At 36.8% G+C, this 12,511-nt stretch overlaps 1 protein-coding gene across 1 annotated transcript; it reads left to right on the top strand.

Annotated features, from left to right (window-relative positions):
* Positions 1-5,100: 5,100 nt before the first annotated feature.
* On the top strand, positions 5,101-12,415 carry LOC148655169 (carboxypeptidase A1-like). The gene is made up of 11 exons (XM_088645430.1): positions 5,101-5,237; positions 5,677-5,758; positions 6,738-6,872; positions 7,142-7,246; positions 8,512-8,613; positions 8,853-8,954; positions 9,318-9,428; positions 9,527-9,617; positions 10,688-10,887; positions 11,657-11,741; positions 12,075-12,415. The coding sequence occupies exons 1-11, from the start codon at positions 5,173-5,175 to the stop codon at positions 12,260-12,262; spliced, it is 1,266 nt and encodes a 421-aa protein (XP_088501556.1). The 5' UTR covers positions 5,101-5,172; the 3' UTR covers positions 12,263-12,415.
* The last annotated feature ends 96 nt before the right edge of the window (positions 12,416-12,511 follow it).

Raw genomic sequence — 12,511 nt, 5'->3', positions numbered from 1 at the left:
TTTATATGGACATGTACTGTATGCCTTAGAATGTAGATAGGACTCCAAAGAAGGAGGGAGGTTTTATTTTAATGCTTTGCTATGGATTTTGAATTTGGAAACCTCTTATATTGGAAGTAAAGGTACCTTATCCACAGAGTTTCTCTTCCCATACATGAGGATGAATCCTACAGAGCCCAGCCGCAGAGTCCCGCAACGCAGACTTGTAACACCCACAAAACATTCCTAATTAAAAATATCAAAAGAAGTTTAGCAATAGGAGAGAACATTTTCAGTTTCTTTTGCAGTGAAGAATTACACTCTCCCTAATTTCTCCCCCTCCGCTAATGTTTGTATAGATGACAAAAAACAGCTGCTTGTAATTTCTGGGGCTGCCCTTGTAATAGGGAAACAAACTGAGCTTTCCTTTGGGTTACACAAAACTTCAGGAGTTAGTCTTTTTTACTTGAGAAACATGCTGTCAGCCGGTGACTATTGTTAGTTAACTATACTGTTAAAACCTAATTTCTGTATGAAATTCTTATATTATTACGAACATTAATATGATTCATATGTTTCAGTAATAAGCACATCTGGTATTTGTATGGATTGAATGTAATTTAACAGGTAACATGAAAACATGCAAGTCTCACTGATGACTAGAAATCACCTTGTGTCTTACCACACAACAGCACTGTGAGGTACAGTAGTGTTTAGGGCACTGAACGGGATTCAATAACTGGTGTTGAATCCCTTTTTCAAGGTACCTTTTTCAAAGTTTTTTGAATGTGGTAAAATACCCTTTGTCAAATCTGTAAAAATGTAGGTTGTTTTGGCTAAAAATCAGATAAATAATATACATGTGCGCGTGAGCGATCTATCCACTGATGCCTCAAGGTTTGCCGTGGTCTTTGGTTAACTACTTTAAACAACTGTGGTGACCGAAGATGTCCCACTAGTATTTGGTTGGGTTTGAATTGGGCAGTTGTGGGAATTCCCAAAGGAATACCTGTGGAACCCTGGTTGTGGTAGGAGGGGCAACAGTGTCTGCCAGGTTACACTAATGCTGGAAGGAGGACAGGTCAAGAACGTTTTCTATATATTGTTTAGCAGTGTGAATTCCTGTCCAACAGCTTGCTCCGATTAGAAATGGACATTAATTGCAATCCACTGATTTATGTCTCTGTCACCAAAATCTTTTTCAAAAGCACACTTCTGTGCAAAGACTCCCTCTAGAATTAAAAGACAGAGCTGAAAATCAGCAAAACTGTTAAATACTAAATATCATTTAGTAAAACTCACTTTATCAGAAAAAAACACATTCATGTCTTTTCTGACAAAGGTTACCTCAATCTTTTACCCAACACTGTCATTCAGGGCTCCATTGATACTGAACATGATGTAGAAGGTGGAATAGCTGCCTTGTCACCTGGTAGGTCTGATTGTCTCAAGTATAGAATGAATTGATTGCAAATCCAAGTGATCGACTTGTTAAATAGATGTTTCAGGAAGAGATCAAATTGTAATCTTTCACTTCTACTGTCTTGCATATAAATGTTTGCTTGCAGTGCACATCTTTGTATCCACCTTTTCTAGGACTGCATTTCAATCACTCCTGTGCCTCTCTTACCCTTATCATCTGCTCAAGCTTATTGGACTTTCAACTTGGTGAACTGACCAGCATTCCCCTCCTTCAAGCCATCCACACCAACCAACCACTAACTAACATCAACCACTTTACAGAAAACAAAACTGGTTTCCTTTACCCGCCACAATATCTGCTCTTTGTCTTCCTCTTACCACAATATCTCCTCTTCTCTCTCTTCCCATACCCTCTCTTTATCATATTCCCCTCTCTCTGCACTCTCTCCCCCACTTTCTCAGCATTTCTGGTCGTATGTCCAACCTTCTGCACCTGCAGCCCCAGCCTGTCTTCATTGTATTGTTTCTCTCCCTCTTCCCCAGTCCTCTTTTTTGCTGTCTCGGAAGGAGCCTCTCCAGTCACTAAAGCTCACTCCATCCCAGGTCTGTGAACACATGGCCTCAGTTTGCACTTGGTAAGGGCTTCTTGTTCACAGGCCTCTCCCTACCTGGTGCCAGTGCCCCAGGAAGCCATGGCAATGGGATTCTTTCACCTTTACCCCACTTCCACTGGGGTCCAACTGGTGTGGTGTTGACCCTCACCCTCCAGAAGCTGTGACCTGCAGCCTGTAGCCTTCCTTCACTCACTAAAACATTCCTAAAGCATTTATTTTTCATTCAAATCGGTGAAAAAATTGACCTCAGGGTTTGTCAATTTCCCTTAAGAAAACAAAATCGTACATTTTATCGAAATTGTTTTTATGGGTTTTTTTTTTAAATTGACAGCCTCAAAACATGCATTTCTGTAAAGTATTAATTTGGAATTTTTAATTAGCCCCTTGTAGTGTCTTATTTCTGCTTTTCCTTAATAATGACATGCTATAAAGAGGAAACTGTGGTAAATGTTTTGGAAAATGAACATTAATCTGTCTTTTTACAGTTTGAAAGGAAGGAACTATTTTGTGAAAAGTCTTGGGTAAGATATGATGAAAATGAGAAGATTATGAGCAAAGTATTTATTCCCAAAATACTGTGATATGAAAAATGTGATATATTTTAGCCTTAGGCTTAGATTTATCTCCAACCCAAACCATAGTCTTAACCTGACCAGGATTTATCACAGCAATAACTAATGTTGCAAGACTATTCTCATTCAAATAATCACGTCATATGTTTTTTATATGTTCTGCTTTTTATCTCCTGACCATAATTAAATTTGTCAACACGTTATTTATTGCTATTTTACCTTTGGCTGTACAATCAGGAGCTTATCAATATATGTTTGTTATAAGGGATCATATTTGTCTTTTTTTCTAGATTATACTCTGCATTCTTATTATAGTGACTGTGTCCAAATGCTTATTATCACTTGAAACCACAGGGTTGTAGTTTTTGTTCTGATATGACCAGATATAGCATGTGCTGGAGTTACCTCAAATAAAAAATAATTTTCATTGTATTTATCATTTGTATTAATTTCATGATCTCACATACAAAAAAGGGTGACTACAAAGCAAAAATAATAGTTTTGACTTTGCTGTTCTAATATGTTTGGGGAGCACTTTACATACTGAATCTCATTTACATTAAACCCCATTTCCTGGAATAGGCGGTCTTTTTGGCTTTTTTAAGAAGGTTTACTGAATATGACCAAATTAGTTTTTTTGGTCCTACCACAAGCTATAATCTTATCAATTTCTCCCTAGGTTTCTCCCTAGGTTTTTATTTATTTGTCATGGAAACAGTTTGCAACTTTATTTAGGTTTTCTGCTATCTAACTGATAAAGTTCATGGGTAAGTATTTTAATGCTTGTTATTTTATACTTTTACTGTATATTAAAATGAGTAGGGCTAATGTAGACTAACATATATTTTTTATATTTTGTAACCTTCTGGTTTAAAATCATTGTTCATGTCATGCTAATATGTTTGTTTCTGAATAGGCATAAAATAAACACACATTTGAACAATGATTTAAATAACTTAATAATTTAAATGTTAAAAAAACTTTGATTTACTCATGTGTGCTCTCAATTGTAGTCAAATAACTTTCATAATATTTTCATTAACAACAACTGATCTTTTAAATTTTAAATCACCCTTAATTTCAAGTGCATATCAATGCCATGACTTAATCTTAGAAATAAATTACAGTAACATCTCCAAATAAAGTTTGCACACACACACACACTCATTCAAATTTACAGCAGTAATTAGAAGATGGCATACAGCATGTTATTTCTTACAAAAGATGTTAAAAAACAACAGGTTTTGGTTCTAGAGAGTCACAAAAATGGGAAAACTTACAATAAGAGACACCTTTTATAAACAATTGCTGATGGTTTATTGATTATTCTGATACAGATGATAAAATCTTCCAAACTCCTCAGAGAGAAACACCTTTTAACTCTAACCATTTTCAGCGTTGCTTTATCATTCTTTTTCACTTCTATTCACATTGGTATAACAAACCTGTGTCTAATATGAATTTCAAGGAAGTCGCATTACAGAGATAATATTTCCTGAGGTAATTTTGTGATTTTATGACCACCATGTACACTGTAGCTTGATCATTCTGTACATTTTGTAATTTACACACCAATAGCATAACATACATTAATTCACATCAATTTTCATTTTTCATTTTGCATCTCTGTGTATGCAGACTTCTTTCTTGTTATATTTATTTTAAATGGTAGAAGGTGAGACCATCCTGTGTGGTTGTATATAAATCATAAAGGGTTGGGCAGCACTCCACAAATATTCATGCTTCCACAGAGCAAGAATGGAGCACCTTTGTTAATAAAAATAAAATGTAAATGTATGCGTGTGTTTCACGTTGGGTGCTTTGCTTTCAATCCCAAGTCATTGAAACTTACATAAATTGTGAAGCCTGCTATAGACATGATAGAAGTTCTCCATGTGTACATACTGGAATCATTACATTTATTTATTTCTTCTGACGCAGACTGTTGAAAAGTTATGGTCAAACTGGTAGTTGATATACTGTAAAAGACTTTTAGATTGTCATTGGTAACATACAGTGATGGCCACATTGTTGAATTTTTGGTCAACTCGACATTCACAGATGTAGTCTCGGGTCTACCAACTTCATCACCAATCTTTCTGTAGCGTAGTACTGTAATCTAGTAATCAAAGCCCCTCCATCTGTATACTTACAGATTCATTGGAGCAGTGTGGTGCAGTCTGTAATAGAAAAGCAATGCAACCTCTTGATTTCACTGGCCATCTCTGCATTCCTTTCTCATCCTTATAATCTTCATTCCTCTATAACCTGTTTGCAATTATTCTTAGCAGCTTTAAAATTTCAAAAGTCAAGTTCTGCAGCTGCAAGAGAGACGTCAGAAAGCACTGTGTCGAGGCCACTTGTTTTCAGAAAGTGCTGGCTCACATCTCGAATGTTGAAAGTGCCTACAAGACAATATCAGGTCCTTGAGACATATCTGTGGGAAACTGAACAGCAGACACTTGTTTGTGCCCATTCCAGAAGGTCATTTATTACACGTAAATGTGAGGTCATTATGCAATCGTGTGGCTTGTGACGCTATAAAAGGAATTGAGCGCTGAGCATGTTTCTATTCTTTTTTCAGCATGAAGGGGCTGCTGTTGCTCGCTGCTCTTTTTGTGGCTGTTTTCAGCCAGAAGCTGTTTGTGGGGTACGTTCATAGACCTTTAGAGGCTTTGAAAAACAAATGTGCAGCTGACATCTAATGAAATACCTGAAGTTAGAAATTGAATTGTTTTATGGCATGTCTTCATGAATAACTTTATCATTTACTTTACAAGACCTGAAACTGATGGAATGAATGTGATGTGGAAGAAGAGCAAATGACAATGATTTGCGATGCTCATTTGTTATCTTTTATAACTAATCATTTGCAGATTGAATACAGATTCACACAAGAAAAAGTGTTTTAGAATGTCTGAAACATTTGGAGGCTCCTAGCTTTCAGAGACCTTGTGTGGAAGAAATGCATAGCTAGTGGGAAAGATTCCCCTATTTTGTCCGGAACAAGTACTAGAGCTGCCAGGAATGTTCTTAAATGTAATTTTTTTTAAATGTTGAATTCTAACACCTTTATGCTGTGGTTGCAGAGATCAGGTGCTGCGGGTAACAGCCAAAGATGAAGATCAGATCACCCTGTTACAGGAACTCTCGGACCTTGAAGACTTGCAGGTACAGCTGTGTGTTAAAAGTGGCAGAGGAGGAAGAAATAGTGTTGTATCTGAAAACAAATCTGCTCACCGCCATTGTTACTAAGCCATGAATAATAATAATAATAATAATAATAATAATAATAATAATAATACAACTGTTCTAAGTGTCAGAGTGTAAACGTTTAATATTATTATATTTTAATATTCATAACATCAGCACTGTTCAGATGTCATGTGAGTGACCTCTTCTGGTGAAAAAAAGAATGGGGCCTACTGTAAATGCATTTCCGTTCATTGCAAGGTCACAGAATGGACAATTTACAATAGCCAACCAGATTTCAGCAGCATATCTTTGGGCAGTGGGAGGAAATCAGAGCACCTGGAGAAAAAGCCATGAGAACTCCCCAGCTGGGAATCGAACCCGGATCTCAAAAAACTGTGAGACAGAAGCATTTACAGCCATGCCGCCCTAAATTAATACATATTATTTAAATGAATTACAAATGTATGGCTGCAAAAGATTAAAGAAGACAGACCAGAGATAAATAGTAACCATATTACAACACCAATGCAATCCTGTCTGTCAGGTTGATTACAATTTCTGTGAATTTGAACAATGTCCTTTCATATGCCTCTATCTGTATATGTATACATCTTCCTTTCTTTTAAGGTCAGTAACTAATTTATCTGGGTGGTGCTTTTATCCAACGTTACTTGCATTAGGACACATTTACACAGCTGGGTGTTTTTACTGGACCAAATGGGATGGGATTTGAATCCCTCAGACTTCTAGTAATAAATCTAGAAGGTTAACCACTCCTGCCCTCTCATCTAGTGTGCTAGACATTTAGATTACAAAAGAATGACTTCAGTATACATTGACAGTGAACAAAAGTTCCAATTTGCTCAATACAGATAGTTAAAGCTGTTTCGTTTTATTGTGAAAGAGTTTGATGTGCAGTGTGACACATAAAAAAAAGTCTTTTTTTTTTTCCTAGTTGGAATTCTGGAAGGAGCCAAGACATCCCGATCTCCCTATTGATGTTCATGTTCCATTTGCCAGCCTCCAAGCCGTCAAAGTGTTCTTAGAGTCCAACAGCATCTCCTACACTGTCATGGTTAAAGACCTGCAGGTACTATCGACAGGACTTGTGTGTCTGGGAAAGTTACCAGATTCCAAGCTTTTTCCACACCTGTCTTCCAGAATATACCAATATTCATCCAGTGTTATTTCTTAATGCATATCGAGCAATTTTTAACCATAACAATTCGGTAAAAAATTCAGACTAAAAAAACAATACTCTCCATGATGTACAAAGACGTAGTTATTGCCGAAAAAATAACGCCAATTCATTATTACCAATTCATGATAAATGATTTAATTCTCTGTTTACTGCACCAGGCACTGCTGGATGAAGAGCGACATCAGATGAAGAGATTTCGTTCAATGCCGCAAGACCACAACACTGACAGCTTTGTCTATTCCACCTACCACACTCTGGATGAGGTCAGAGAATGCTAAATGATAAGTTTGCACAATCAGGAGTCCAAATTTCTAGTCAGCTAGTAATGAATGCATTAACTAGTATTGTTTGGAGAGGCAAAGAGGTGTTTTTAACAAACATAAAGAAGGTTACCAACATGAAGAGGCCATTCGCCTCATCAGCTCATTTTGTAGCTACTGTAGTATCTTACTGTCCCAAGGATCTTGAAAGAAGCCAGAGAAAATGAATTCATCAAAATGGATAAGTAGCTTGTTCCAAACTCCTACAACCCTGAGTAAAGATGCGTCTCTTGTTGCTGGTTTTAAATACACGTCCACGTAGACTTGTGTCCTCCAGTTCAGATTTTACTGTTCATTCTGAAGAAATTGGTTGACTTTGTCAGCGCCTTTATAAGAAATTATGATTTTACTTTCACCACTGATCTGTACTCTGTTTTCTGTTAACCAGTTCTCATTCCGATCACTCTTTCCCTGAATGCCTTTAGCCTGCAATTAGAGAATTAATCTTTTTACCACAAGTCTGCTGAAATTTACATACAGTAAAGGAACAAGTAAAAGTTTATTCCATGCTGAAAAGGGAAGAAAAGAAACACAATGTTTTGGCTGTGGAGACTTCTTCTATATCATACAGTATGCTCTGTGTCAATTCATTACTACTGTTGGCTGTTCAAAGAACGGATAAGATGGTTAAACATGACCTGCCTTTTCTAAATCCATTTTGACTATTACCTAGGTTATCATTTACTGTACATATAGATGATGCATTACCTTACATGTTATAGAAGTCAGACTTACTAGTCTTGTTTCAGCTTTCTTACACTTTTAAGGGACAGGCACCACATTAACAATTCACCAGTTCCTGGGTACTGGTTAAAGACTGCCCTGTTTTGAGGAATTGTTGGAAAAGTTGTGTGAATGGCTTCTGATTAACAAGTTGTATTCCTTGTTTTCTTTTAGTGCCATCTCGATACCTGATTTATACAGTACCACCCTATCCTGATTTATCCTGTCCAGTATAGAATTTTCCCCTTCAATTGGTTTCTTTTTAAACAAAACAGCTGGATGAGATTCTTGCATTAATTAGTTAGTAACTACCAAGTAAATAAATGGGCTAGAATGGCTGAATGTTCTTATTAGTGAACGTCGGAGTTAAATATGACAGCCATTTCTCTTGCATTTACTCACTTTTGGGATAATAGCTTTAAGCCGTATTTTCTGCTGATTTCATGTCTGTCCTTTTCTAAGAGTTTGCTTTTGTTTGTTCTTAGATTTATGGATGGATGGATATATTGGTTTCTGAGCACCCCAACCTGGTCAGCAAGATCCAAATTGGACAAAGTTTTGAGGGTCGTCCTTTATATGTGCTTCAGGTAAACAGTTAACCAAAGGTTTTGAAAACAATGTGATGGTCTCATTATTCAATGACAAAATATGCATTTCTTCTAAAGCACTGAAGTTTGTGCTCAATTAATACACTATAAATATGATCTCTGGCATGGGTTGCCAATTGGTAATGATGATGAATCACTATGGAATCTGCAAAACATTTAACAAAAGCTCTGCACTCTATGTTGTTTTTCAATTGCCCTGCAAATTCTCTTCTCCACAGTTCAGCACTGGTGGAGCTGATCGTCCTTCAATTTGGATTGACACAGGCATCCACTCCAGAGAATGGGTCACCCAGGCCAGCGGGGTGTGGTTTGCAAAGAAGGTGCCTTGTGTTACTTCTCTGTTTCCAGTATGGATAGACTATAAGATGTGTGGTGCCAGCACCCTCAAAAAAAAAAAAAAAAGATTCTAGAAATGTACTAAAGGAAAAAAAATAGAATTCCTTCTAGGGATCTGTTATGGTTTTATACTGTCAGGTCACAATAAAAAATTAACATTCAGAACATCAGCATCAGGGATGATATAATTAACTAATTTCTGTCAACAGAAAGTTAAACTCATTTGGAATTATAAAGGTCTAATGTAGCCAAAATCCATGCTACGTTTTAGCATAATTCTTTCTTGCTGTGTACATTCAGGATTGTGTCACTGCTCTCACAACTACATTGTGTAATACATGTTTCAGATCGCAACAGACTACGGACGTGATGCTTCCCTTACCTCAATCCTCAACAAAATGGACATCTTCCTTGAGATTGTCACTAACCCAGATGGCTACTATTTTACACACACATCCGTAAGTGAGATCCAATTCATATGTTCACCTAGCGTACCTCAGTGTTTCAAAGCCAAGGATCTTCATGCAATCTTTCTTACTGTCCTTTCGTGGCACAGAACCGTATGTGGCGTAAAACCCGATCTACAAACCCAGGATCATCCTGTAGGGGAGTAGACCCAAACAGAAACTGGGATGCTGGCTTTGGAGGTACAGTAATTGTTATATCTTCTGGTATAGTTTACTAGGCTTGTAATACATGTTAACTGCCCCCCTTGCTGAGTTTTTGATGCTTAGATTGCTTAACATGACAATGCTGGTAAGAAGAAATACCAAGAAAGAGATTAGAAAAAACTCAAGAACATTTAATCTCTGGACTAAATGTTGCTCCCAGCAGCAAAATTCAATGTATAAAATATGTATTGTATGTTGATAAGAATTTGTAAATTTATTCCATTAACATTTTGGTGCAGCATTAATGTTAAAATATTTGATCTTAGATCTTAAATGTTCAGTTTAAAAGGTCTTTATTATATTTTAAATCCTTTAATTTTCCTGTTACAGTACAGCTCCATGACACGTTTGTTACACTAAGATCTAAATATCTATTGAAACCTTTTAGAGCCACTTTGTTTGAAGTTACATTAATGTCCTTGTTTTTTGGGAATAAAGGACTTAGGAAACCACCTTATCTTAAATCAGTATTGTTTTAGTTTGCACAAACCTGCTATTAATAGTTAAAGCAAAACACATCCTTCTGTCTCCTTCTGCACATTGACAGAGAACAGATATTTACAAACCAAATACGATCTTTGAGTTCAAGATGGAGAGTCTCAAAATACAATTTCCAAAAACTGACCATATGAACTTAATATTTTTTCATTATTAAGTGGCCAAAGTTATGTTTATCCATAAACTATATTTGTGCTCCTCCTGTTTATTTCTAGGCCGCTTTTATGGTACATTTAGTACAGTGAATACAATACATGTTTGTATTCTTGGAGGAATTTATTTCTTCTAAAGGGATTTTTGTTTTGATTCTAAATTCCTCAGATCATAGCGTTATAAATGCCTTGGTTTTCTGCACCCTCTTCCACTTTAGTGATGCTTAACGGTAGGCTGCAGAGACTTTGAAACATTAGAAACAATAAACTCTTCTGTCAGTCAGAAACATCAGTTCCTAAGTGTACATACCTGTATTGTCAAGTGTCTATGATTCGACCCTCTGGTTTCTCCAGTTGGACTTCTTTGATAACATCTTTTGACTCTTCTAACGGCAGGGGCTGGTGCCAGCAGTAACCCTTGCTCCGAGACCTACCGTGGGCCGTATGCTCATTCCGAGTCGGAAGTGAAATCCATCGTGGACTTTGTGCAGAGTCACGGCAACTTCAAGGCCTTCGTCTCCATTCACAGTTACTCCCAGATGCTTCTTTATCCTTATGGATACACTAGAACTCCTGCCCGAGATCAAGAGGAACTGGTAAGTCAAAACTTTTCCACAAAATTTCAAATTTGCAAAAAAACAAATGGAAAAATTGCTGGACCCAGTCAAAACCCTGAAGCTGTTTTGGGGATGAACTTCTGCATCACAGTAGTTACCACCAAGTAGTGATTACAAACTGTAATTTTTTCAGTAACAATGATACTGTAGCAAACGTCTGTTGGCAGGACACTTACAGTAGATATGGATAATTACAGCACCATTACCACTTTCTACTGATCTGATCATGTCCCATAACCTTTGACTTACTACTGTAATTGATACTGATGGACCAGTCGATGGCCTTAAAAAACAATGTCCCAGTATACTGATCAGGGACGCTGTGCTGCAGAAAGTGCTGTGATTTTGATGTCATTAAAACAAGGTCTTGGCCCTCACTGCTCAGTTGTCCTGGTCCTGGCACTGTAAGACTATAGATGTTAACCTCATCATACTAAATTGAGGTCTGGGCTTGGACAATCTAGCCTACCTAACGATTCAACAAAATTGAATTGGTGAGCCACATTTTCTCTTTGTCTGATCCATTGCTTTTTGATGTTGTTGGTGCATAATAGCTGCCTCTATGCCACCTTAATGGGTGCTACACTTCAGTGGGCAAAGTGGGTCTCTTCCTACATGGAAAACACTATGTTAAAAAGGGGAAATAGACGTTCCTTAGATAAGTTTATTTTTTAATAAGCTGAAACTTAAAGTGACAACAGACATGATCAAGGCATGTTTATTTCATGTATATCCTCTTTATTTACAGCATAACGTTGCAACAAAAGCTGTTACTGCTTTGTCCTCACTGTATCAAACCAACTACAGATATGGAAGTATTATCACTACCATCTGTAAGTAATACATGTTTACAACATTCTTGTTTTAAATACATGGCATGGGCAACTGAAAAGCATTTTTATGATCAATATATTTTTGTCTCTTTTATACCTGTGTGATTAAATGATTCATTTTGAGAAATCTTGCTAATATATTCATATTTCTTTTAAAACATTGGCACTTCATTAAATAATCTAGTTTTCTAGAAAATCAAGAATTAAACTTAATGCTAGATAAATGTCTGAAAGCATATGGCTTAGTATTTGGAAAGTAAAGTTCTTGCATACAAGTGCAATGAAAAAACAGTTATTTGAAAGTCATGCCATTCTTTTTTTTTAACCAACTAGACCAGGCCAGTGGTGGCACTATTGACTGGACCTACAACCAAGGCATCAAATATTCCTTCACCTTTGAACTGAGGGACAGTGGTCGTTATGGCTTCCTGCTGCCAGCCAACCAAATCATTCCAACTGCACAGGAGACCTGGCTGGCTCTCATGGCCATCATGGAGCATGCCCGAGATAACCCTTACTAACTCCTACGTTTGTGCTGGTGTAAATGTTCATCTGTGTATTACAGCAACTGTGACCCCTCTCCAACTATGTATATCAACCAATTAACTTGGCAGAACAGGACTTTTTTGCTTACAAAAATACAAATAAAATTCCTTCTAGCAGAAACATACAAATGGTTAAGTCTAAATTATTTCACATACAGTTTAATCCTGTAATTCTTTTAATTTTATCACTTTACTTCTATACTCTTCATACGTTTTCTATAATAC

This window comes from Lepisosteus platostomus, chromosome 9 (assembly GCF_059453375.1).
Source record: "Lepisosteus platostomus isolate fLepPlt1 chromosome 9, fLepPlt1.hap1, whole genome shotgun sequence".
NCBI classification, from domain to species: domain Eukaryota; kingdom Metazoa; phylum Chordata; class Actinopteri; order Semionotiformes; family Lepisosteidae; genus Lepisosteus; species Lepisosteus platostomus.
This window is presented reverse-complemented; position numbering and strand designations above follow the sequence as displayed.